This window comes from Miniopterus natalensis, chromosome 8, assembly GCF_054644295.1.
Source record: "Miniopterus natalensis isolate mMinNat1 chromosome 8, mMinNat1.hap1, whole genome shotgun sequence".
Taxonomy (NCBI): Eukaryota; Metazoa; Chordata; class Mammalia; order Chiroptera; family Miniopteridae; genus Miniopterus; species Miniopterus natalensis.
The window spans coordinates 13,614,088-13,639,891 of NC_142088.1; the positions used below are offsets into that span (position 1 = coordinate 13,614,088).

The 25,804-nt window shown below is 38.7% G+C and overlaps 1 protein-coding gene across 1 annotated transcript in view; it reads right to left on the minus strand.

Moving 5' to 3' along the window:
• XRCC5 (X-ray repair cross complementing 5) overlaps positions 1-23,150 on the minus strand; it is a 76,787-nt gene extending 53,637 nt beyond the window's left edge. The window contains exons 1-10 of the mRNA XM_087819603.1: positions 22,348-23,150; positions 20,175-20,288; positions 17,404-17,587; positions 16,435-16,483; positions 15,375-15,497; positions 11,744-11,935; positions 10,577-10,691; positions 6,995-7,133; positions 4,040-4,152; positions 388-450 (exon numbers count right to left, since the gene is read on the minus strand). Coding sequence (XP_087675729.1) covers positions 388-450; positions 4,040-4,152; positions 6,995-7,133; positions 10,577-10,691; positions 11,744-11,935; positions 15,375-15,497; positions 16,435-16,483; positions 17,404-17,587; positions 20,175-20,288; positions 22,348-22,350 — 1,095 coding nt within the window. The 5' untranslated portion in view covers positions 22,351-23,150. The remainder of the gene's footprint in view (positions 1-387; positions 451-4,039; positions 4,153-6,994; positions 7,134-10,576; positions 10,692-11,743; positions 11,936-15,374; positions 15,498-16,434; positions 16,484-17,403; positions 17,588-20,174; positions 20,289-22,347) is intronic.
• Between the last annotated feature and the right edge of the window lie 2,654 nt (positions 23,151-25,804).

Below are 25,804 nucleotides of genomic sequence, written 5' to 3' on the forward strand. Positions count from 1 at the left end.
TGACAGAAGTAATCTAGTGAGTCATTGAAGCTCATCTCCAGGATGCTAGAGCGAGCACTAAATGGTCAATGCCCATGACAATGAAAATGTCAACCTGACCCCAATTTTCCCAAACCATGAGATCCCCACACTAAAGGCATGTGTTCAAATGTTTTTGTTTTTAACACTTACCTGCTGTCCGATTGCAGGACTTTGTCCTTAGGCCTTGTGCTCATGCCATGACAAATTCATTAATCATTTCTTCATTTTCAGAGTTAAAGGACAATGAATTTCCCCACTGCTGTTGCAATAATTAATGTCACTTTAAACTATAAACGTCCCAAACAGCTCACTTAAAATGACAATTCAATTCTGTGGCACTACCTCAAAGACCCACTGTCAACTCACCTCATCATCTTTTGCTGCAAAGACTTTTAGAACTTGATTTCCCATAAAATATTTCCTGTGGACCTACAAGAGGAAAGAATTGACTTTGATCCAAAATAAGTAACACATAAAACCATAATGCACATGTTACTAAGAAATCCTATTCAAAATGTTCTTACATGTTCTGAAAAACATTCACAGGTACTAGAAACATATTACTTGAGGTTCAATTCAACACTAAATATCTGAGCACCTAATGAGCATCAAACATTGTTCTGAACAGCATACAGATTGTCCTGAGGAGCTTAGATAAATACTAAATGAACTCCAGTGCAGTTCTAACACACATACAGCACTACAAGAACTCAAGAGTACAATCTTATCATACTGAACTATAGTTTGGTGTTACAAGAGCACATGAGAAGGGCATCTACTTTGATCACGAGGGGTCAGGGAAAGCTTCTGCAAATGGTGACACCTAAGTTAAGATTTAAAGGATGTGTAGGAACTAAGATAAAAAGTCTGGGCGTAAGTGTCCTGAGCAGAGATAATAGTGTAAGTCTACAGTGACATAAAAAAAACACAAGTACATTTGGGAACTGCTTCTGGAGTAGTACAGTGCCACAGTGCAAGGGGAAAGGGGAAATTAGATTATCAACATTAGCAACTATCAGTCACAAAGTCTCTTATCAGCAAAATTAAGTGGTTTGGACTTCATCCTAAGAGCAATGGTGAACTGCAAAGAGACCAGAACAAAGAACTAAATAGTAGGGCAGGACTAGAGGAAGGGTAACTAAAGCAAAAATGAATACCATGTGTCCTTTTTCCCCCTTTAAGTTACTCATCTATCACAGTATCAGAGAGGTCAAAGGTCAGAAAATGAACATTGAAGAGATCCCAAAATCATAACCACCTGCACCTACTGAACAAGATCAACTTCTCTCTGATCTGTGTGATCTTGAGCCTGAGGCTCATTTATAAGAACATGCATATACTGTACGTGGCAATGCTTCTACAATGTTTTTGGTTTTTTTTGTCCTCCCGTCTCTAAAGCCAAGAAATTATGAGCACTTTCATAGAAACAGTAGCTAAGACTAAGTCTCAAAAGTGTGGGTTGAGGCCCATGTAATTCAAATACCCTCCATCTCCATTTCCATTCCCCACTTGAGAACCATTATTTAAAGAAATATGAGAATAATCCTATATTTTTAGTTTGTAACATTTATATAGATTTGCCCTCCTATCAGAATTTGTAATAGTTCTTGATTGATTAAAGAAGACTTAATGATAGCTCTTCTTAAGGCACCTAAATGGCTTTTCAAAAGATAGCCAGGCATTTGGGGGAAGTTCTGGCTAAATTCTTACCCATCCTATAATTAGATACCAGAACACTGAGAACTTAGAGAAAGACAAATTGAAAGGACTCTTGAAATTTTAAAAAGTAATTCACATTTCAAAAACAGAAAAAAATACCCCAAACCCCAAATACCATTTTATAAAATGAGAAGTTTCACATCAATTCAATCCAGAAATGTTAGTTTCCCTCACTTTAAGGGAGTTTGAAAAACTATGTGATTTTATTAAAGATAATTACTCATCTGCTACAAGGTGCATGCTTATTACTTTGTCTTAGTTGATATGGAAAACACCTTGCTCTTAACATGATGTGTATGCATTTGTTAAGACAATACATGAAAGTGGGTATGTAAAAATTAGACTGTTCAAAAATGAGGCTGTTCATCTGGTGGGCAGATCACAACTGATCAATGGCATAGGCTTTGAAGTCAGTGAGACCTGGTTCAAAACCCACCCCTACCACCTTCTAGCTAGGTAGCCTTGGACTAGTTATTTAACAGCTCTGAAGCTTAATTTCCTAATGTATAAAATAGGTATCATGGTACCTACCTAAGAGTGTCATAAAAGAATTAAATGGGAATTTATATAAAATGCTCAGTATATTGACTGGAATATTATAATCACTCAATAAACGGTAGCTATTATGATTATTTTCATTGTACCTGTCTGAGATTGTACTTAAAATAAAAATAATTTAGAGCTTAAAAACAAAACGTTGATTTAGAAAAATAATTCATGACTTAAAAGTTAATTTCAAGTTAATAAAAATCTTTTTAAAAGGTGAAGGAATTAAGCAAACACACACACACAAAAACCTAAAAAAAAAATTAAAGACACAGACAACAGTATAGTGATTCCCGGCGGGAAAGGGGGGTGGAGGAAGGAGGTAGAAGAGGGTAAATGGTGATGGAAGGGACTTGACTTGGGGTGGTGAACACACACTACAATATACAGATGATGCATTATAGATCTGTACACCTGAAACCTATATAATTTTATTAATCAATGTCACCCCAATAAACTCATTAAAAAAATTTAAAACATGGAAAACGTACTTTTTGTTCAGCTCACTCCTTCTTGCTTTGCCATTCAACTCTATAGGCCCCACTCCCAGCCAGGCACAGGTGATTTCAATTTTCTGAGTTCTGAATTACACCTGCAGGTGTCTGAATAGGTCTTTTCTGCCTGTCTGGAATTAGGAAGACCCCCTTCCCAACAGGCCAGCTTCTATAAACAGGTCTGATTAAAGGTTCTGTTTCACTGCAAAGACTCAGAAGCACTGCCATTAATAACCATAAATTTTAAGTTTACATACCTGTCAAAGTGAGTAATTTAATTTTGAAACAGGCATATTTAGTGTAATTTGTTAGAAAATTGTTAGAGACTCTCAACTTCCAAAAAGTATTTATTCTCACCATTAAAATCTCATTGACTTTAAGTAAATCCTACCAATTTTCAGCTTATGAGTCTTAAATATGTATCTAACAGCTTGAGCATATAATTAAAAACATTCTCCCCAACCTCACTGGACTAGTCTAACACTGAGTTACACAGGGACTATCTGCTTAAGCAACATGAAGAAGTGCAAACCCAGTATATTGGGTAATATTTATTTTTATTATAATCCTCAATTGAGTGCATTTAGAATCAACAAAAATCTTTTCATCCCTACAGAGCCTGAAGATACATTTTATACTTACTGATTCTCTTTGGTTGCCCCACCTCACAAATAACTTCATCTAAGATCTCCGGGAATCCTTAATAACCCTCTCTAGGACAGTATATGGTATCTCCCATGGCCTTCAGTGAATTACTGCATTTCCCACTGTGTCTATTTTGTGTATCTCTGCATTGGTATCTAAAAAACATATGACATATGAACAAGTTTCACGTCTTAAACCTCTCTGCTGGGCACTGAAATGAGTGGTGAATGGCATAAATCAATGATACTCTAAGAGGTCTGTGGTCATTCAACCCACCTGGACCTCCAAACCTGTAAAAGACTCTGTTATACATAACAGTTTTGACAAAGCAATACAACAACAAAGAACTAGATACTGTTTAAGGTTCCTATGAGCTATGACTGACAAAGCTGAAAGGTGACTTTTAATTGAATTTGTTCTTCTGACTTTTCTACATCTTGCTCTTTCTCTTCAAAAAAAAAAAAAAAAGGACAGTGACACTAACTCCCAGACTACATTTTAGAAAAACTAAGTGAAATAAACATATTATAAATAAAAGGACCAATCAAAATCGCACCATCTCAGACAATAACAAGAGAAAGTTCCTTATTTTGTTCACAATTACAGCGCTGTACCTGAGAAGCTCTACAAAACCCCAGGACGGAGAAGCACTTCCCTTCTGACTTGTACTCCATCTGCTCCTGGTCCACTCTGGAGAAAGGGATGATGTCGCTCCCGTAGCGGAACCCTGGGGAACAGGAAGGCACCTGGTGAGCACAGGGAGCCTCCTTTCTACCAGCTAAATCAGTCCTCCGCACATGTTAACTACACGCACCCTCCTGGTCAAGCCTCCACATACTGTTCCCTAAACCAAACTTCTGCCCCTTGTGATGAATGGGGACAAGAGGCAGCAGACACACAAACACATACAGTACAGAGCCAATTAAAATCTAATTATATTTTAAAGTACACATTCTGCTATCTGGTTACCTTAGTGATTATCCAGCCTAGAGGAAAGGATACAGCAAATGTAACGAACTAGTTATTCTCTAAAGATAAACCATGTTGACTAGAGTACAATCATGATTTGTAAACATAACAACAGGAACACATTTATTCAGGAGCCTGGAGAACCACAGAGAGAAATGCCCACAGGAAATTCTCAAAACAAAATGTTCTCAAAAATGTATACTGGAGACACACAAGTGCCCCATGGAAGAAGCCAAAACTCTTCTTTTTAGAAACATTCAATTGGTAGGCTAAATATTTTTCTACATTTAAATGTATTTTATTTCTGGGATTGGACTATTTTTTTCAATTACTTAGGTTACTTATATAAATATAGGCTCTTGGTTTCTTATAAAGCAACTCCCACTCTGTCACAGGGCCCCTGCTCTACGGAAGGTCACACCCTTTCAATACACAGCCTTACCCATGTTGTGGAGAGAAGGGTCATCAAAACCCAAGGATCATGGCTTTGGGTAAAAGGAAAAGTACATGCACCTTTGCACCAAGAAACAAAGAAACCTGTGTGTTTCAGACAGAGTCAGTGGTCCCCTATTTCTTTGTTCCTGTTAATTTGTTGATATCATGTATTTAATTTTAAAAAAAAATTCTACTTTTATATATGCTTTCTTTTTTAAATTCCAACAAAGTTAACAGGGAAATGTATGGCACATGATTAAGAGTGGTATCGAAACCAAATGTTTTTTCTAACTCTTCTGTCATCAGACATCTTCTTATTTGAATTGTTTAATAGCAACTTGAAAATTCTAATGAAAACTGTCCTGAGTTTTTAGTTCATCTATCTAAAGGGTAAATCAATAATTCTAACTTTTGTACATGGCAAAAAGTATAGAATAGACTACAACCTATGACCGTATTCCTTTGCCCACACGTACTAGTCCCTCTGTCTAAGAAAGAGAACTCTGCACATTAGGGGGTAGAGAGTGACAGTCAGGCAAAGGGGATGTGTGAGTAACTGCAAAAGGTTTAAGAGAGAAAAATTGCACGTCTATGCTCTTTGAACTCAAACCATTTTTAACTATTCCATCTCCATTCCTCAATCAATAAATTTCCCTTTTGCCTAAGATACTCAGAGCTGCTTTTTTTGCTTGCAACCAAAAGAACTGGCACCCTCAACTCTAGTCTCTTCTCCTTCCAATCTATCCTACACCCAGCTATCATATTAATCTTCCTAAAACACAACCCAATGACACCCTGCTCCTCAAAACTATAAATGACTCCATGTTGCTTTGAAAATTAAGGATAAACTCTTCAGCCTATCATTCAAAGCCCTTCCCAACTCAGAACAGCATGTAACTACACAGACTCTGACGGACGACAGCCCTGAGTTCAAGTTCTTCTAGTTGCTAGCTGTATGACTTTGAATATACTAATGAAAGTATTTCAGCCACAATTCCCTTACCTATAAAATGAAAGTAACAAGAGTGCCTGCTTCATTAGGTTGTTGTAAAGATTAAAATAGAAAATACAGATAATCTATGAGATACTACCCTCCCATACTAATCTATATGTGCCCAATACACCAACCCAACTACCTGAAATCCCTGAGGAGGCCCCTCTACTCTCCCAGTCTTACACCTTTCATCAAACTATTCTTCCTACTGTGGGCGGGTCATTACACTAGGATTAAACGATTCACAAGTGATGGAGCCATAATTCTAACCTGGTCTGACTCCAAAATTCATGATCTTAAGTGCACTATACTACTGCATGGAATTAAAGAATGCTAATCACATTCTACACATAATCCATCAGAAGAAAGAACCAGAACCGCCACCACCACCTTTACACATTTCTCCCATCACCCCTATAACATAAACAAATATCCAAAAACACCATAATACCACGCCACAGGTGAAAGGCACTCTTTTAAGGCTTGTGAACTAAAACTATGCTGTGCGGCACATAGTCTGGCAAGAAATCTATATAAAGACCCTGGTTTCTAACTTAAAACATCATTTTTTATCTTCTAGTCTCAGCTTCTGAACACTAAGACACTCTCAGCTAGTGTCTAAGCACCCTGGGTAGAGATGTCATCTAGGCATGCTACACAGATCAAATGAGTATAACGTAAAAAGGACAACTGTAAAGAGCCTAGTAAACATAAAGCAATCCAACACACAAATCATTTTTCTTATCTCCTAAGTTACTTGAAGGAGTATATCTGGCACTTAAAAATAACCTAAAATTGGCACTCAGGAAAATGATCACCGTGGAAATAAAAAATAAAATAGAGTATATAAAAAAACTTCCTTTGGTCACACTGATATAAGCATTTTCCTAGCTAGTAAGTTTCAAACTTTAAAACAAAGCCAAGTATTAAGTCCTGTCATGTTAGACTTTTAGGCTCAAGGAATGGAATACCCAAGTGCACTCCTGGGAACCGTGCTGCCTCGCACCCAACAGATGAGCTAAAGTAGCTATGTCCGTGATCCCCTCAAAGAGCTGTCTCTAGAACTGAGAAATATCTCTAGACAAATAATAATAATACGAATTCCAGCCTGCCTCATATCACCTTGAAGAACATTTCTTTTAGGCAAAAGTGGAAACTCTTACTAGCATACCTTGAATAGTATCTTCTTTTGGAACTTCAGTTTCATCATCGTCATTCAAGCAATAAACGGTTTCCTTTTGTATGTCTTCCTTTCTTAGGGTTCTTGCATCCACAACTGTCCAAGACTTTTTAACTTTCTCCTGTAGAATCTTATTTCAAATAAATAAATAGATAAATAGAAAACAGAGAAAGTTAGGATTCCAACTGACAAAAGGTGAAAATCTGATATGCTCTCTACTTTACAGAAAAACATCCAGAACAATTCATCTAGCTGCACTGTTTTGTTTGCTCTCGTTTACTGTGGAAATTTTAGTTTATTTCATAATTCTTTCTACACTTATTCTTTCCCCCAGGGTAATCCACAGATAAATATTAATGTTTGTGTATATTCAAACACTTTCTATATAAACCCTCAGACCACCTAATAAAAGAGGACCATACATCTTGTTACCACAGTTTTCATAAAGAGAGGGAGAGAAGTCTATCAGTAGTCAGAAATCAGTAAGAAAATTTGAAAGAAGAAAAAAAAATAGAAAAAATAAAGGGCGGAGACTTTTGTCAATTCCCAGGAACACTATTCCAGGCCTTGATGGAACGAGAAATAATGAAGTGCCTGCAAAATCTCAACATAATAAAGGCCATATATGACAAACCCACAGACAACATCACACCTGAGAGGCAAAAACTGGAAGTGTTTCCCTTGAGATCAGGAACAAGACAGGGATGTCCGCTTTCACCACTCTAATTCAACCTAGTACTGGAAGTCCTAGCCACAGCAATCAGAGAAAGGGAAGAAATAAAAGGCAAATTGGAAAGGAAGAAGTAAAGTTCTCATTATGTGCAGATGACATGATACTGTATAGAGAACCCTAAGGATTGTACCAAAAAAAATACTAGAACTGATAAATGAATTCAGTAAAGTAGCAGAATACAAAATTAATATTCAAAAATCAGTTGCATTTTTATACACCAATAATGAACTATCAGAGAGGAAAACTACGAAAACAACCCCATTTCCAACAGCAACAAAAGAAAATACCTAGGAATAAATTTAATCAAGGAGGTAAAAGACCTGTACTCAGAAACTGCAAGGCACTGAAGAAAGAAATAAAAAAAGATACAAATAAATGGAGGCATATACCATGTTCATGGACAGGAAGAATTAACATCATTAAAATGTCCATACCACCCAAAGCAATCTATAGATTCAAGTCAATCCCTGTCAAAATACCAATGGCATATTTTGCTGAACTAGAACAAACAATCCAAATATTTATATGGAACCACAAAAAACCCCAAATAGCCTCAGAAACCTTGAGAAAGAAGAACAAAGTTGGGGGAACACACTACCTGATATCAAACTATAATGCAATTCTATAGTAATCAAAACATCATGGTACTGGCATAAAAACATATATATATATATATATATATCAACGGAACAGAACAGAGAGCTCAGAAATAAACTCACGTCTATGTGGTCAATTTGACAAAAGAGGTGAAACATACAATGGGGTAAAGACAGTCTATACAATAAATGGTGCTGGGAAAATTGGACAAATAGATGCAAAAAAATGAAACAATACCACCTCCTTACACCAAACACAAGAATAAACTCAAAATGGATTAAAGACTTAAATGTAAGTTATAAAACCATAAAAATCCTAGAAGAAAACATAAGCAATAAAATCTCAGACATTTCTGGTAGCAATATTTTTTCTGATGCATCTCCTCAGGCAAAGGAAACAAAAGAAAAAATAAACAAATGGGACTACATCAAACTTAAAAGGTTTTACACAGCAAAGGAAACTAGCAAAAAAATGAAGAGAAAACCCACTAAATAGGAGAACATATTCTCCAGTGATACATCTGATAAGGGGTTAATATCCAAAATTTATAAAGAACTCATACTACTCAACACCAATAAAACAAACAATCAAATTAAAAAATGGGCAGAGGATCTGAACAGACACTTCTCCAAAGAGGACATACAGATGGCAAACAGACATATGAAAAGATGCTCAACATCACTAATTGTCAGGGAAATGCAAATTAAAACCACAAGTAGATATCACTTCACACTTGTCAGTTTGACTATCCTCAATAAACCCACAAATGACAGTATTAGAGAGGATGTGGAGAAAAGGGAACCCTCGTGCACTATTTGTGGGGATGCCGACTGGTACAGCCACTGTGGAAAATAGTATGGAGCTTCCTCATAAGATTAAAAGTGGACCTGCCTTATGACCCAGAAGTGATTCCACTTCTGGAGGATTTATCTGAAGAAACCCAAAACACTAATTCAAAGAAGAGATGCACCCCTATGTTCATTGTAGTGTTATTTACAATTGCCAAGTTATGGAAGCAACCCAAGTGCCCATCAACAGATGAGTGGATAACAAACCTGTAGTACATTACACAATGGAATATTAGTCATAAAAAAGAATGAAATCTTACCATTTGCAACAGCATGGCTAGACCTAGAGTGTACTATGCTCACTGAAATAAGTCAGTCAGAGAAAGACAAATACCATCTGATTTCACTTATATGTGGAATCTAAAGAACAAAATAAACGAACAAGCAAAACTGAAACAGACGCATAGATAAAGAGAGAAAACTAGTGATTGCCAGACAGGAGGGGGGGTTGGAGCACTGGGTGAAAGAAGCACAAATTGGAAGTTACAAAATAGTCATGGGGAAGTAAGTAAAGCATAGGAGATATAGTTAATAATATTGTGATACCTATGTATGGTGCCAGTTAGGGTACTGGAAATATCGAGGCGAACTCTATGTAAAGTATATGATTGTCTAACCACTAAGCTATACACCCAAAACCAATACCTGAAAAAGAAAAAAGAAACAAAGAAGTACTTGCAAAGATTTCATGGATTTGAATTGTGTTTTGGAATTAAGTCCCTGAATATACAAAAAAATGCTTGAATATATAAAAACATGTTTTTGTATATTTTGTATATTTAAATGTTTTTATATAATTATTTGGTACATTGAAATAAAAAAGGCAGAGAAGGTTGTGTGGAGGCAAGAATCAGAGACGCATACTCTAACTGGAATTTCAACAAATAATTAGCAAAAGCAACTCATTTTGGAAAGTATGCTATTAAGTACAAACATACACATATTACAAAAGGCAATTTCATACCAAGTCAACACGATTTCATACTTCATAGATACTGTTACTATCAGATCATTAATGACGGAACCAGGTATAACTGAGTTTTCAAAACTCTAACTTCTTAACTGATGTATATCCTGTATTTCTGCTATGATACTACAATGATACAACTTAATGCATTCCAGAAAAAGGTAGGCCTGGAGCTCGTGATTAACAATTAATCATCAATGGAGAGAAAGAAAGAGGAGGGAATCCATCTCCATTAGAGGTAATTCATAAAGTTTCCTCTTCTAGTATGCCTTTCCCTAAAAGAAAGATAGAGATGATACAAACAGGGAGAGCATTCAGAGAAGCAGTAATTATGGCACTGAAAACTCACATGAATTGTCAGTTCCTTATGTAAGCATATTTGTCTGCCAGGTAACATTTCTTTAAAAAAATGTGTACCAACCACTTACTGATTTATAAGCCAAAATCTTTATAGACAAATTGGAGCCAATGGTCAGTTGACAGGGCCAGGGCATGGAAGTCCTCTCAATTTTCTTAAAGGCACACAGTTGTCTCAGACTCTCGCTTAAAAAAAAAAAAAAAAAAAAGGAACAATTTTAAGATGTTAATTGTGTTGAAATGATGCGATTAGTTTTCTAGAATGAGAAGTGAACTGTTGTTGATCATAAAGAGGGGAACAGCAGGAGACAGAGGAATGTGACAATCACAAGTTGGAAGAAAGCCAGGTACAACTGAGTTGGCTTAGTGACAGGTGAAAATGAACATCTCTATCTCCCCCTCCTCAATCTTTTCTTTCAACTCAGCCAGTTGTTCTTAACATTTTTTTTCAGGACCAAGGACATTTTGAGGATATGATAAAAAGCACATTAATAAATGAGTTCCCACACAATATAAAGGGTTCCCCAAACTCCCTGAAAACCAAAAACTTGGGAATAAGAACCCCTCTCTAGGATATCATGAGGTGGACACCATCTTATAACATCCTTGCTCACAACTTTACAATTCTTATTTAATTCCAATTTTTGTAAATAAAAGGCACATGTATCTGCAAATAATGGAGAGAGTTAAATACTCTCCAGGGGATAAAGGAACTTCGAAGTCCGTATTTTAGTCTTAAGGCAAAGCAGATAGAAAACTCTAGGTTTCTTACTGGGGAGGGAGGAAGAAACTTGAGGGGTAGCAAACACAATGTAAAGTGTTACTTCATTTGAACATAAGTCCAGATCAATTCTACTTTTATCTGGCCTCCAATCAAACACAACAGATGACAGGAGATATTTGGAATCTGTGGTATTTACTAAAATAAGGAACAAAGGAATTAATGACCAAACACATTCAAAGCATACAGTCTAGACTATGATTGATCCCCTCAGTACAGATGAAAAACATATCTAGAAAGAGCTAAAGAGAATCCTGTGACATTACCTGGAGTTTAAATTTCCAGTATATTAGGGACTAATGTACCATTTCTTTAATGAAAATCAGAATATTTATTAAAGAATAACTGCTTAGTCAAGAGTGGCCCAGAAAAAGAAAAACATTAGGAAGCCCTCTGATCAAGAGAGAAATTTATATAGGTACAACTGAAAATTGTAACCAAGGTTTTCACTTCTCACCTGAAAGAATAAACTTCATCCAGCCCATCTTCACCTTCTAAAGACATCATCACCCTTTTCACCATCCGGATACCTTCCTTTTGCTGCTCAGTAATTCCTTTTAAAGGAAAGGAGGGCCCGTGGTTGTCCAAGGGAAAGTTGCCATCTCCTCTGTCCCCAGTTCCATCTTCCTTGCCAATTGGGAAAGGCAAACTATCAGGAAAAGATCAGCAGTAGTTAAGAAGATAAGCTCTGAAGCCAGGTAATAAACTGGGTTCCAATCCTGTGACTATCTCACTAGCTATGAGAAAATGGGCATGTCAGTCAACTTCTCTGAGCTTTAAATTTCTCATCTGCCAAATGGCACTATCTCTTAGCCAATATTCTATCATTGTTTTTAAATTTTATTATTATTTACTGATTTTAGAGAGAGAGAAAGAGAGAGAGAAATACTGATTTGTTGTTCCACCCATTCATGTATTCATGACAGGGGACTGAACCTGCAACCTTGGCACATTGGGACAATGCTCTAACCAACTGAGCTACCCACCTGGGGCTCTCAGTTTCCAGTAGCCGAAGCCTCTTTAATTTGGTAAAAACAGGAAGTTTATTGGCTTACATAACCAAATAATTGAAAAGGCAGAGTTGTACACGGCCTCAGGATGATTAGTCTCAAACACTGTGCAGGTTATCTGACCCTCTCGCTCTCTATCTCCATATTTAGTCTTCATTTGCTTTCAAGCTGGCTTCACTTCCTCAGACTGGCTTTCCCAGCTGAACACATTCAGGCTCACATGACCCAACTCTACTACCAAAGAGCAACTGAGTGTTTAACACTCTACTCTCAAATTAAAAACCAACCAACAGGAATCACTGGAGCCTGAGGAGCAGATCTAGAAGATGTCAGCCCTCATTCCCACTAGGCTAAAGTTTAAGAAGAAATGTTACCTAGAAAAAGGCTGGGTGACCATCTAGGCAGACATAAATAAATAAATAAATACCTATTAATTAATGATCCCTCAAGGTTATTAAAGATTAGAGGATGTGTACAAAATACTTAAAACTCAAATAATGTTATCATTAATATTATAGAGCATTCCTATACAAAAATCAAGTAATTGCTAGAAATAAGGAAAATCAATTTTGTTCTTGTGTTTCAGTCCAGTGGTTTGGCTGAAAAGAGACTAAAACTAGATTGGGATTCAATAATCAATACACAAATAGAAAATTAAATCAACTGAAAACATTTTATAATATTCTATATGGCACTTTACAAATGCTTTCATGTGAACAAGCTCATTTTACCCTTATATATTAGGTAGAGATTTCTACCTCTTATTTTCTGAAAAGAAACTGAAGCTACAGAAATGAAATAATTTGACGAAAGCCACACAGCTAGTAAGTGATGGAACAAAGACTTAGTCATGTGATTGAAAGGGTAACATTCTATGTAGCATATCACCTTACTTTGCCCCTGGAAACCTAAACAACTGAATTCAATAATCTTTTCAGTTCACTAAACATTACCTGTGGGTCACCCTTCGTGGATGGTTATTTTTAAGATGACTTCTCTATAGTTTTATTTGCTATAATTAAAATAGGGCTTCCTGTTTTTATTTTTCTGTGTACAATTAGCACAACATATTTGCATATCCTGTATTACCTATCAGATAAAGAGCTTCCAGGGAGCAGGGTGTGGAACGTAGAATTTGCATCAGACTACTGCCGTTTCCATAACATCAGGCAGAAAAAAGGGAAGAATGACATGAAAATGAAGAGTCAGGGAGTTATTCAGGAAGAAGAAATTACAATAACAGTTCTTTCTACCCTGCACTAACCCAGAAATAAACCTCCTCAGTAGTCATTAGGAGAATCTAAAAACTAGGTCCAAGGAACAGTTCTGCTCAGAACACGATGCTTCTTTGACCTGCCAGTATTTTTTTAGTCCACCTAGAATAACCAAACATACACAGGACGCACCAAACAATAAAACCAAAACTCTACTTTGTATGCTGGAGGTTTGTAGCACAGGAAGAAAGCATATTACTTCCCACCACCACCACCACCAAAAAAACCCCACACAACTGGTCAAATAGCAAGCAAGTAGAAGAAAAGGCTGTTTGTTTCCCTCTTCAGCATGCTTTACAGTATTGCTCATACAAAATAAGTCAGAGAAAGATAAGTACCATATGATTTCACTCATATGTGGACTCTAGTGAACAAAATGAACTAACAAGCAAAACAGAGACAGACTCATAGACAGAGAGAGCAGGCTGACAGCTGTCGGGGGGACACTGGGGAGCTAGGTTAGGGGAGAGGGATTGAGAAAAAAAGAGAAAAAACTCATGGCCACAAACAACAGTGTGGTGAATGCTTGGGGGAGGAGAAGGGTATAGGAGGGATAAATGGTGATGGAAAGAGACTTGACTTGGGGTGAACACACAATACAGTGTAAAGATGATGTGTTGTGGAATTGTGCACCTGAAATCTGTATACTTTTCTTGACCAGTGTCACCCCAACAAATTCAATAAAAAGGAAAAATAAAAATAAATAAAGGTGCAGTATGCTTTAGCCATGCAAAGGCATCCTGAGATTATGAACAGGGAAGAGGAGCAGAGCTGGGCTTTTGAAATGTTGAAAAAACCTCAACTCCATAAGAGAAGTGTCACTTTAAAAGCACTTAATTTCTGTGAAGTACCATTTTAACAAGTATCAGTATGATGGGTTATTCTGAACTATTTTTCTACCAACAGGAGATGCCCCTCAGCAGTTCTAAGAGGTACATACACGCAAGAGAGGTGCTTAATTCCCCACGGCAGGCATTTTAAAGCCAAAGGCTCACCACTCTGAGCTGGAGGCTTCTTAGTATAGCTCTCAGTCTGAAAAATGAGTGTCCCCAGAAGCCCAATAATTCAACATCCTATACTATTACTCTGCTTTCACCAAAAATAGGACAAGAAAAAATAGGTTTCAGACACAGCAGGAAGGATGAGTGTAGTCAAAAGAACTTTCACAGAAGAAAGGAAGTGCCTGGAGGGGAAATTCAAGTTACTGGGGAGGGATTCTCTCTCAACAAACTGTAAAATGTATTTCCCCCCTCTATTTGTATACCTCATCTCTATATACATACAAGTCAATTACATTCTATATATGTGGGTGTATCCTTTAGATCTGAAAAAAAGTTAAAAATAAGCACTTATATATGTTTACAATGATTCCCAAGTTGACATTTACCTCTACCCCAAAAACATCTACTGTAAGGCAGTTCTCTAGGGCTGTTTAAGAAAAGACTCCATCAATCTGGTCATTGTTTGGGAAAAGTCCTCTAAGTAGGCAGGGGATAAACTGAATATCCTCAAAAAATTCCTTTAATTCCTCAATTCTTTGAGACTAAGAACAGTGAACAAACAATCTGCTACTAAGCTAAATTCCTATGTTTCATTGTGATTTTCATCCCCTTGTCACCAAAACTCAGAAGAGTTCCTGGAACATAGAAAGTAATCAGTGAACATTTGCTGAGGTCAGTCATCTGACAGATTCCAAGTCAGAGCAGAACAAAGACTCCTGGAAACCAAGGGCTCTATAATGGGGCCCACCCACTACGTGTGAGAGCACAGGATTTGTCTACAAGTATTATTCTTGAAGTCTTACAAGAACTGCAGGGAGATACTGGATTTCCTCAAGTTATGAATTATAGTGTCCAGCTGATCTTTGCTGAATGGGCTGCTGAGGTCAGTGAACACTTCAATATGCCTCTTCTCGAACTTCTTTCCTCTACAAGAGAGAGTTATCACATTAAGAAATCATTCTCCTGAATGAGTTCCTACAGATTCAAATGCGCTTGTTCACTAAGCAGAAAGAGGCTAAGGAATGAATCTAGATTCAATTAACAAATGTCATTACCTTCTAGAAGTCCATGTACTATTGATACTCAGTTAAGTTTCTACCAAACACATTATCACCTGGTTATAACTCACACTTTTAACATCTTACGCAAAATTTCTGAGCATTATGGAAATATTATGTCCCTTATTTCCTAACTCTAACTTCAGGTAAAGATGTGGTCATTATGATTAAAAAGGATCCCTTTCCAGCCTCCACACAGGCAAAAGGTAAACAAGGAGCTCTCCTAGGGTACTACAACCTCAACCTTGCAAGGATTCACTTGCCAAACACCCTGGTTTGATTCCACTCACAGGGCTAGTAGCAGGATTTTGCTAAGAATGTATAGAGATTGAGAAATTATAATACAAATTTAGGTGTGAGATTTCTGTGCAAATCATTTTTCCTAACAGTCAAGAAATGTGTTTGTGTGTGTATGCAAAGACACATCTTTTAAAGACATGGTAATTAAAAAGTAATGAATTAGGAAGCTGGCCAGAGTTACTATGCATCTAATTTCAATAATATATGGACTATACTACTTAGCATTTTTAAAAATTTATGGTAATTAGTTTAAGTCAAATAGGAAGGAACCTGAAATAAGACAAATATTTATTCCTCCCTGAGAAATTCCCACCCAGTATATCCCTTCCTCCTTTTAAGCATTTATGAAAGGGGCTGACCCGAGCCACTGAATTCTATCAAATGTTTCTTTAGTCACACAAATATGCTGCCTGATTAACAATGAATCACATAGCGCACTGCATATATCAACCCATACAATTTTTGCAGGAAGGTTCATTTCCAGCTCTCCAGCTGAGACACTTACACGGTTTCTTGTTGGATCACATCCATGCACACAATAAGTGCATCCAGGACTCAGCTAGTTAAGGGCAGAAGATGCAACCAAAGAGTCCCTTTATCCCAAGAACACGCAACTTTCTTCTAATAAAGTCCACGGTGTTGGAAATTGTAGACACTGGGCTGTGTGATTTAAAAGTACTTGCCCAATGGTCCTTTTTCCAAAGTTTATTTCACTAATATATATTCATATATGCTATATATCAAAGTATACATCCTGAAACACATAACCAGGAAAAGTATAATAAACCAAAAGGTAATCTAATGTATTTCATTCATTTAACCAAAAATTATAATGCCATTTTATGGTGACTACAACCCATTCTTTGTGATTAACAATCCATTCTTAAATACTAAGTAAGCCATAATGTAGCATTTGTAAGTCGCTCCCAGCACAGCAGCACCTTCTCATGATCAGGGATAGCACTACTAACTGTTAGAAAAATAAGAGTAACCCCTTTAAATCAGGGCACCTGTGGAAGAAACTGGAAATCTCATAGTTTGGCTATCAGTCTGATTTTTGGCACAAAAATATCCTCCATCCAGGAAAGCATGGAGAACGTTAATGTTATACTCTTCTAGAAATACCTTCTCTACGTCCAAACATTTCTGACCATCACCACCACCAAACCCTCTGTACATGGTCAATACACACATATACCCCCTGGTATCTTCCCCTTCCTATACCTCCCAACCTCTCAATATCACCAGTGCAAAGAGGGGCAAGATTCTATTCTGGAGGACCTGGAATCCAGGTACCCAATCCAATCTCATTAATTCCCCGTTAAATCCTAACACACATCACCTCCATGTCCTCATTGCCAAAAATCTCCAGAAAGTCAGAGCTGGGAATCTTAGAGAACCTCACCAAACTAGATTATGATTCCTCAGATTAAAGGAAAGTTCTTATGAATCTTCTTTGGCTGAAAAAGGATACAGTCAGCTTGTTGAGAACCTGGTTGGATTTTGCTTTCAATGTCCTCCAGCAAGTCAAAATCTGGTAGCATCAGATGTCTGTGCACTGTGATGTTCTGATACTGATCCTCACTAGCAAGGGCATTCTTAGTGCCATCTGTACCAAAAAGGACTAATGCGATTTCATCCTTGCTCTCAGCAAACACCTAGAGAAGAATGTTAGAAGGCTGAAAACCATACAGTAGCATGTGGAAGCCATTAGATACCTATCCTTCAGGGAGCAAGACAACCACACCTCCCTTATGGCAGGTTCATAGGACCATTGTCAGCAATAGAACATTGGGCTGAATGGCCCATGAGACTATGACAATTCTGAGGTTCTACAGAGACTTTTTCATGGACTATAGGTCCCACATTTCATTTCAGCACAATTTAGGGTGGGGAAATAGTAGGGTGGTAACTGCTCTTGGAGAATTCTAGTAAAATCAGACTCTAAGTTCTCAAAGAAAACTAATTATGGATAATTTGAAAAGATTTTAGTCTGTCTTTCTGGAATGACTATTCAAGGTTTAAATTTTCCAGAGATTAAAAAAATTGTTGCTGGTTCATACCCTATAGCCCAGGAATTTCATTCATAGGTGCATATACCATAGAGAAATTCTTACACATGTATACAAGGACACATTGAGCAAGAAAGTTCACTTCAGCACTGTTTATAACAAACAGGGCAAAACTGGGAACAAACCAACTACCCATCAGCAAGAAAGTGCAAAAACACATTGCAAAATATTTGAACAATGGAATACTACCACCCAGTAAAAAAGTGAATAAATTTGTGCAATGTTTATCAACAAGAATAAATCTCAACAACATAGGTGGAGAAAAAAATAAGCTGTAAAATGACATGTACCATATAATAACATCACATACTTTTGAGAACTTTACACAGAACTAAGTATTATTAATGAATATACTTATGTCCAAAAGTATAAAATATGCATGGTAATAACAATGCAAATTCTGAGAAGAGGGAAAAGGAAGGAAAGAAGAGGATTGGAAACAGATACACAAGGGGCTTCCCATTTATCTGTAACATTTTATTTTTTAAGAAAAAAAAGAAATTGAACAAATATGGCAAAACTTTAGTATTGTATATTGATAGACAATGGAAAAATAGATTTCTGTATTATTCTCTGCATTTGCCTCTTTTATGAAACATTTCATAATCAAACAAAAAATAGTATCTGACACAGCAGGGAGTCCTGTTCCCACCTATGATTAAGCCTTTCACATCAGTGGGGAGAATGCATGTGGAGAGAATGAAATTCTGTCCTTCATTTTTGTTCGGTCTCTTAAACTCCCCAACCTCTTAACAACTCCAGTTATAATCCCTAGTTGTACATGGAGAAAAAGTCCCAGCTGCTGAGGTTCAAACATGTCCAGCACACCAGTGGGACAGGACAGCTAGAATTCTATCTGCCTCCTGGACAAGAACCCACCTTCAAGCACAGTAATCTTGCTCAACAACAAAACCTCAGCCAGGAGAGGGGAAGAAACTTTGAGTGCAGCTTGAGACTGCATCAGGTTTTGTCTCCCAGCCTTCCAGATTCATTCACCCTCCCATGGAAGGGGCAGAGCCAAAAAGAAAACCTGAAAGCACTGCTTCTCTTAAAAAAAAAAAAATCTATACTGCACTGGGGCACAGAGGCACTACTTAAATACAACCAACGCAAATATTATAGCCAATAATGGGATTACAGGCATTCTCTTCTTTGACACAGTAAGGACTCCAGGTCATCAGAATTTGTTAAAATCTAGGATGACAGGTGGGAGACAGTAGTGCCTAGTGGAAAGGGCAAAAACTCACAAGAAACAACACAGGTGTCCAGGAGGAGCATTAGTACCCAGGGAATGAAGCAGAGCTTCATGGACTTTACAGTCATTCCAAGTAGAAGGGGCAGAAATCAACAGAAGAGACTAATATGCCCCCTCCCCACTTTGACTGAGAGCTGGCTTTAGTGACTACTTGACTAAGAGAAAGCTAGGTCATAAAAAGCCACATAGGCAGGTCCCTTAGAATACCCACTCTTGGGATATGCCTTCTTAGAACCAGCTGCTATACTATAATAAGGAGAGACCACATGTAAAGGTTCTGATGGACAGCCCCAACTGAGTTCACAACCGCCAGAAGGCATAACTACCAGCTGTGGGACTGGGACATCTTGGATATCTGGCCCAGTTTAGCTTTCAGACAACTCAGCCCCAGTGACCAATCATCTGAGTGCACCTGTACAAGAGGCCTCAAGAGACAATCACCCAACTGAGCCACCCAGTCATCCATAGAACTATGAGAGATAATTTTTTAAAAGATATCATTTAAGATATTAAGTTTTGGGATAGTATGTTACCAGCAAAAGGTAACTGGAATAGGCACAAAGTAGTTGGACTTGTTCAAGATCACGAGATTAGTAAATGACATGGCAGAGTAAGGATTCAAACTCATGCCATCTGGCTCTAGAGACTGTACTTTTAAACATGACTTGACATTGCCTCTTGTTTCTGGTAAAAAAAACAAACCTGTAATAACCAGTGGAGGGGACAAAAACAACAGAAGAAAAAATATCAGGCTCTAATGATAGTTGAACTTCCACGGGAGAATATGTAATAAAGCTCCTCAGATCTCCAAACACTGCGGCTGGACATTGTAAACAGGCTGGTATCTTGCATTACTAAAGTGGAGGCAACAAACAGCTAAAACATGAGTTAAAAGCTTAACGCCAATCTGACACTTACCTGTCTCTGCACAAACATGGTCATCACCTTCTTTGCTAGTTCAAATGGAGATTCTTCACCAGGAAAGGAGTTACTCATGGCAAAGCCCACATCCATACACAGCACAACAGCTGCCTGGAAACAAAGTCCCAAAAAATATTTGAAAAATGTTAATAGTCATAAAAAAATCAATAAAGAGATATGTCCTTTCTTTATTTCACCCACAGAACCTGTACTGATCTTTAGGGGACGCATGATAAATAGAGGGGAAGTGTTCTACTTAGAGAATATATATAAGACATATAAGTTTTTACTATAGAGAAACTTTAAATAGTCCTAATATTTTCTAAAAGCTAGAAAGTATTTGCCAGGCAGGAGTATGCTCCAGGTAGGTGCTGCTCCTTTGGCCTGAGCCCAAGAATAAACCAAGGGGAAGCAGACCTGCAAACAACCTGCAAGCTAGAGCCAAAGCTAGCCCAGCTGAGCGCAAAATACATCAAACAACTGCAGCTGACCTGCAGACCCATGAGCATGAGAACTGACTGATGTTTTTGTTGTAAGCCACTGACTCAGGGTATAGTTTCTTATAAAGCATTTTTGTGGCAATAGGTGACTACTACAATCTATACATGCGGAAATGACACACCACAACAATTTGAATTGGTTTATAAACTGGGGACCTAAAATAAAGACCAAGACATCAAATCTACTCTAGTAGGGGACAAATACACATAAACAAATAATACCAGCATAATGTTCCACGACAGAGGTATGTAGTGGGCACTAAAAGAGCACACGAGGGGCATCTACCCAAGACTGGTGGAGGAGATAGGAGGCAGAAAAAGCTGCCTGGATATGAAACCTGGGTGAGTGTTAATGAATGAATAGGAGTCAGTCGTGTGAACAAGGGGAGCTACAGATAGAGGGAACCACATAAATAAAGACACCTAGCCATTAGATAGTAATCATGTATGTAGGGGACTAAGAAAACAGGGAAAACATAAACTAAAAGGGATACGTGTGAAATTCTATATTTGGCATCTAATACTTAACTGAATATCAGTTGGAAGAGACCTGAACAAAGAGCAATAATTTCAGAATGGATTATAAAAGGAGTCACCGGTAAGACACAGCTACAGCAATACATTCCCCACATCTATCTCATTTCACCCTCCAAAATATTTTAAGTTGTGTCAATGGCTTATTGAATTCAACTAAGGAAAAGAAAGGGCTTATGGTGAAAAAAAGACTAGATTAGCAATCTCGAGACCTGAGATCCTATCCCATTTTATTATCAATTAGCTCTGAGTCCTTGGGAATGTCACTTAGCCTCACTGCTAATTCTTGGAGGCAGAAAGCAACTGTTGGACTAGATGAGATCTAAGGTCTTTTCCAGAGTTAACATTCTTTGACACTGACAGCCTCACCTATGCTTTGTACTGATCAGATCACATTTGACAAACTGCGAACAGTTCTGCGCATCACATCTTATGAGAAAGACTATTAAAACTGAACATGAAATGAGCAGGTTAAAGAAGGATCTGAAGAACATGTGAAGTGAGGAACAGTTTTAAAAAAATAGATATTTAAGCCAGATGAGAAGATTTAGGCGAACATGACAGTTCCTCCCAAATATTTGACAGCTGTGTTATAAAAGGATTGGTCTTAGAGAGAGATAGTCAGATCAAGCAGATGGAAGTTACAGGGAGATTGGTTTGACTCCATACAAGGAGAAAAAAGTAACATTTAGAAGTGATCAGTAAAAGAACCAGTTTTCTGAAGCAATGATCTCCTGACCTGACCCTAGAAGTGTTTGAAAAACCTGGCTGAGCTCCTATCAGGGAAGTTATACATGATTTCTAAATTTGGTCATATCTCAGGCAACACATGGAAAAGGAAGACTATTTAAGTTTTTACCTAGTTTACAAAGAATTAAACTTAATGCACTAATATTAAGAGATTTCTGGAGTAAAGATAGCATGTTTGGAGAAAAGGTGGTAATAAACTACAAAATTTCTCTGAAAACAATAAAATTTACATCCCATAGTTTCAATGCCTTGAGTATAAAAATCTTAAAAAACTTAAGAGTCCCCAAAATATGCTGCTGCATTTATTTAATACATGTTCATAAAAACGACTTTTAAATGAGAAAACCCTAAGCCTTTTGTTAGGAATCAGGGACCCCAAAAAATACCATCAAAGGGTTTCACAATATAGAACGTCTTGTATGGAAGGAGAAGAACAGTCCATGTAATATTTTGAGTTCATTTCTGGCAGCAGTAAGAATACCAGGAAAGAGAAGCTGGGCAGCGCAGAAACTTGGTTCATTTATACACCAAAGCAATCCAGGCTGTTAAGAGTTTTGCTGCAAGCCCACCTGCCATAAACAGCTACTCCACTAAAGCTGCAAAGTTTTCAGCAGCTGAAAGAAGAGGTACAAAAGAGGTGAGTGGTAACACATATATGTTCATAATTATTTTAATCAACGTTTCTCAACAGAAAATTGAGGGCCTGGGTATCAGTTGCTCAAACTGCTACCTTGTTTCTCTGTGTATCAGACGCCTCTAAGGCCTTGCCTTTGGGTGAGTGAGCGACTTCCTGGAACACACCTCCCTCTAGTGACCCTTCCACACAACTACCACTCTCCACCTATGTTGAAGAAGTCATTTAAAAAATCATTTTAATATCCGTTGTTAATTTGGGACACTGAAGGACATAGATTCCTAGCAACACAAATTCTCCAGGGCTCTGAAACCAGACTGCCTGGGTTCAAATCCGAGTTTCACCGCTTACAGGCTGGGTGACCTGGGACAATCACTTCACATTTTTCATGCCTGTACCTTGAGGTTACTAGTTTTCACTTTATGGGCTTGCTGTTGAAATGAAATAGGAATACAGCCTTCATTCAGATCAGTACCTCACACAGAGTAAGCTTTCAATAAATGTGAAATATTAGATTATTATAGAGGTAATAATATGGCATTCAAGTTACTATACTCACAATACCTCTGAAGTTTCACAAGTCTGTGGGGTGGGTGGTTACCAAGGCTAACTTCCATTCTCATACAGATTTTCTAAACCCAGGCTCAGAAGTAATGGAGAAAGGGATTAGGGGGTGCACTGGGATGGAGGGGTAGTGAGCGGTGGCCGACTGGAGAGGGAGGTGGGATGAGGAGGGGAGGGAGAAGGAGTGAGAGGATGGGAGGGCAGAGGAAGGGGTAGGGAGCAGGCGAGACTCAAATTCTGGTCTTAAGAGTCCAAATCCCCAGCGTTTCTCCTAGCGCATCCCTAGAGCCAGGCCCTCCTGACCCGGCCCTTGACCCGACCCTTGACCCCACGGTCTCCCCTCTCCCCTTCTTGGCACCGCCTTCATCCCATGATTCCTGTTTCTGAACCGCCCTCTCCATCCGCAGCAAGGGCGTCCAAGCCCGAGCTCCCTCTACCTTGCTCCCGGACCGCGCCATGTTGCCGCCCAGCCGGCGCCTGAGCCGCCTCTTCCCGGCGCTTCCCGCCGCTCGGAGCCCTGCGGACCCGGGGGCTAGAAGGGGCGGGGCAACTGCGCGGCGCCCTGAGCATGCGCAGACGCCCTGCGCGCCGCCGCGGCGCGAGCGCCTGCGGTCGCCGGATTGCTCCAGTCCCTAAACCGAAATCGCTCATCCGGAAGACTCACTTCCGTTTCCTCTCGCCGAGATTCACACGCGCAGCGTTTAGCGCCGGATCTCTCGGTAGATTTCCTTGAGGAGGAGTGTGAATTCAGACGGACACTTCTCAGAGTGTTTTTCCTAAAAAGGGGGATAATGAAAGTCTTCGCGGATGCGATGGCTTTGGAACCACCTCCTGAAGGAAGAGCAGTTTTACAGACAATCAAAAGCGGGAAGAACAGTCTTTGCAGAGGAAATGGGATGCGCAGAGGCCTGGAGGCGTGAAACAGCGTCTGCTGAGGATCTCCCAGTAGTCTGGAGTGTCGCTAGCTTGGACGGGGGGGAGAAACGGAGCCCTGTGTTCTATAAGTGGCGGCTGTCAATCACCCAACTTGCAGCCCCTGCCCCCTTGGAGGAAGAATTGCCCAGGCTGAACCTTGCACAGAAAGAGCTTTTTTTCTGTACCTAATGACCCGCACGCTGACAGATGAATGGACAAAATGTCCAGCAACCAACATAGTATCTGCAAACCTCTGCCCACACTGGAAAATCAAATCCATCCAGATGCTCTCCCTCTTGACAATTGGACCTGGACAAACAGAGACTAAAGCTGGGAAGATGTGGAGAGGCCATGAGGAGAGAGTGGCCCTGAGAGAGCCGAAGTTATAAGTGCACTGAAGCCAGGAGAGTGAGATATTTTCAGACTGGGCTCATGGAGCCCAGGAAGTTTTTCAAGCTTTTGATTCAAACTCAAGGAGTTCTTTGAAAACTCAAGTATTATTTTTAAAACTTTTTATGACACATAAGTAGAATTACTGGAGACTCACTGTGGTGAAAGAAATTTGCATGTTTTATGTCCATAATTTTATCTATTATGTAGTCTGTCCTTCCTTTCTCTTTTCTCTCTCCCTTCCCCCCTCTCACACCGACACACCCTCCAATACAGGTTTGTTTCCTGGGAGAAATAAAAGAGATTCTAGTACCTGTATTTATTTGCATCTTAGCCATCCTTAGGAAAGTCTTTAGCATCACCTACTTCCAGGCAGCGAGGCAGTTGTGGTGCTGAGAATGAATATGGACTTTAAGCACTGCTTTCACTGGCAAAAGGCCTCCATTAATCAAGAGTGAAGAGACAGATCTTATTATTGTGAAGATAAATATGGCTCTTCCTTTCTTCATAACAAAAGGATTCTGGCTTTGTTTGTTCCATTTCTGTCAGTTCAGGATCTGTTTGGATTTGAATGATATGGAATTGGGTGGAAAGAGGGAGGACAAGAGGTTGATGGGCTATGGCTGGTAGAGGAAAAAGGGCATTTGTGCATAGAGAGATGCGTGCGAGCTACAGTTGCATATGAGGAAAATGGATGCGATGAGAAAAGGAGAATGACATCATTATTTGGGTGCACCCCCCATAAGACGTGCCTCCCAATTTGGCTAAGTTTTCCCTTCAACTAGTATAGGCTTTATGTACCTTATCCTATATCTTTCACTAGGTGGCAATCCCAACTAGGGTGAGGGCCATGTCAACTTCATCTAGGTGTCCCTTGGGCCTCATCCTCACCTCACCCTCCTCCATTAAAGTATGGCCTCCTTACTCTTGTCCTGATTATAACTTTTTGGCCTTGGCCATTGATTTTCCTAACCCCAGAAAAGCATGACAAAAGTGTTTGCAACTTCCTAATGTAGACTTAAGTAAACATGTGACCGTGGAAACAGTCCATCTAAATGAAATCTCAATAAGTGGTACATGGAAAGAGTCGAGGCATAAGGATTTAGATTAAGATTATTGTACATGTATACGACAGCCACCACAGTCACCCTTTTCTGCAAATTGTAGCATTCAGAGCAGTCCCGGAGAAACACAAAGACAAAGTGAACATGTTAATTATATTTCACTTTTATTTTGTTTTCATTTCAATTGTTTATGTTTCTGCAAAAGTGAAACTGGGGAAATGACCTGCAGCCTTCAGCTGCCTGCCACCACGAAAGCCAATACTCATGAGACAGGTA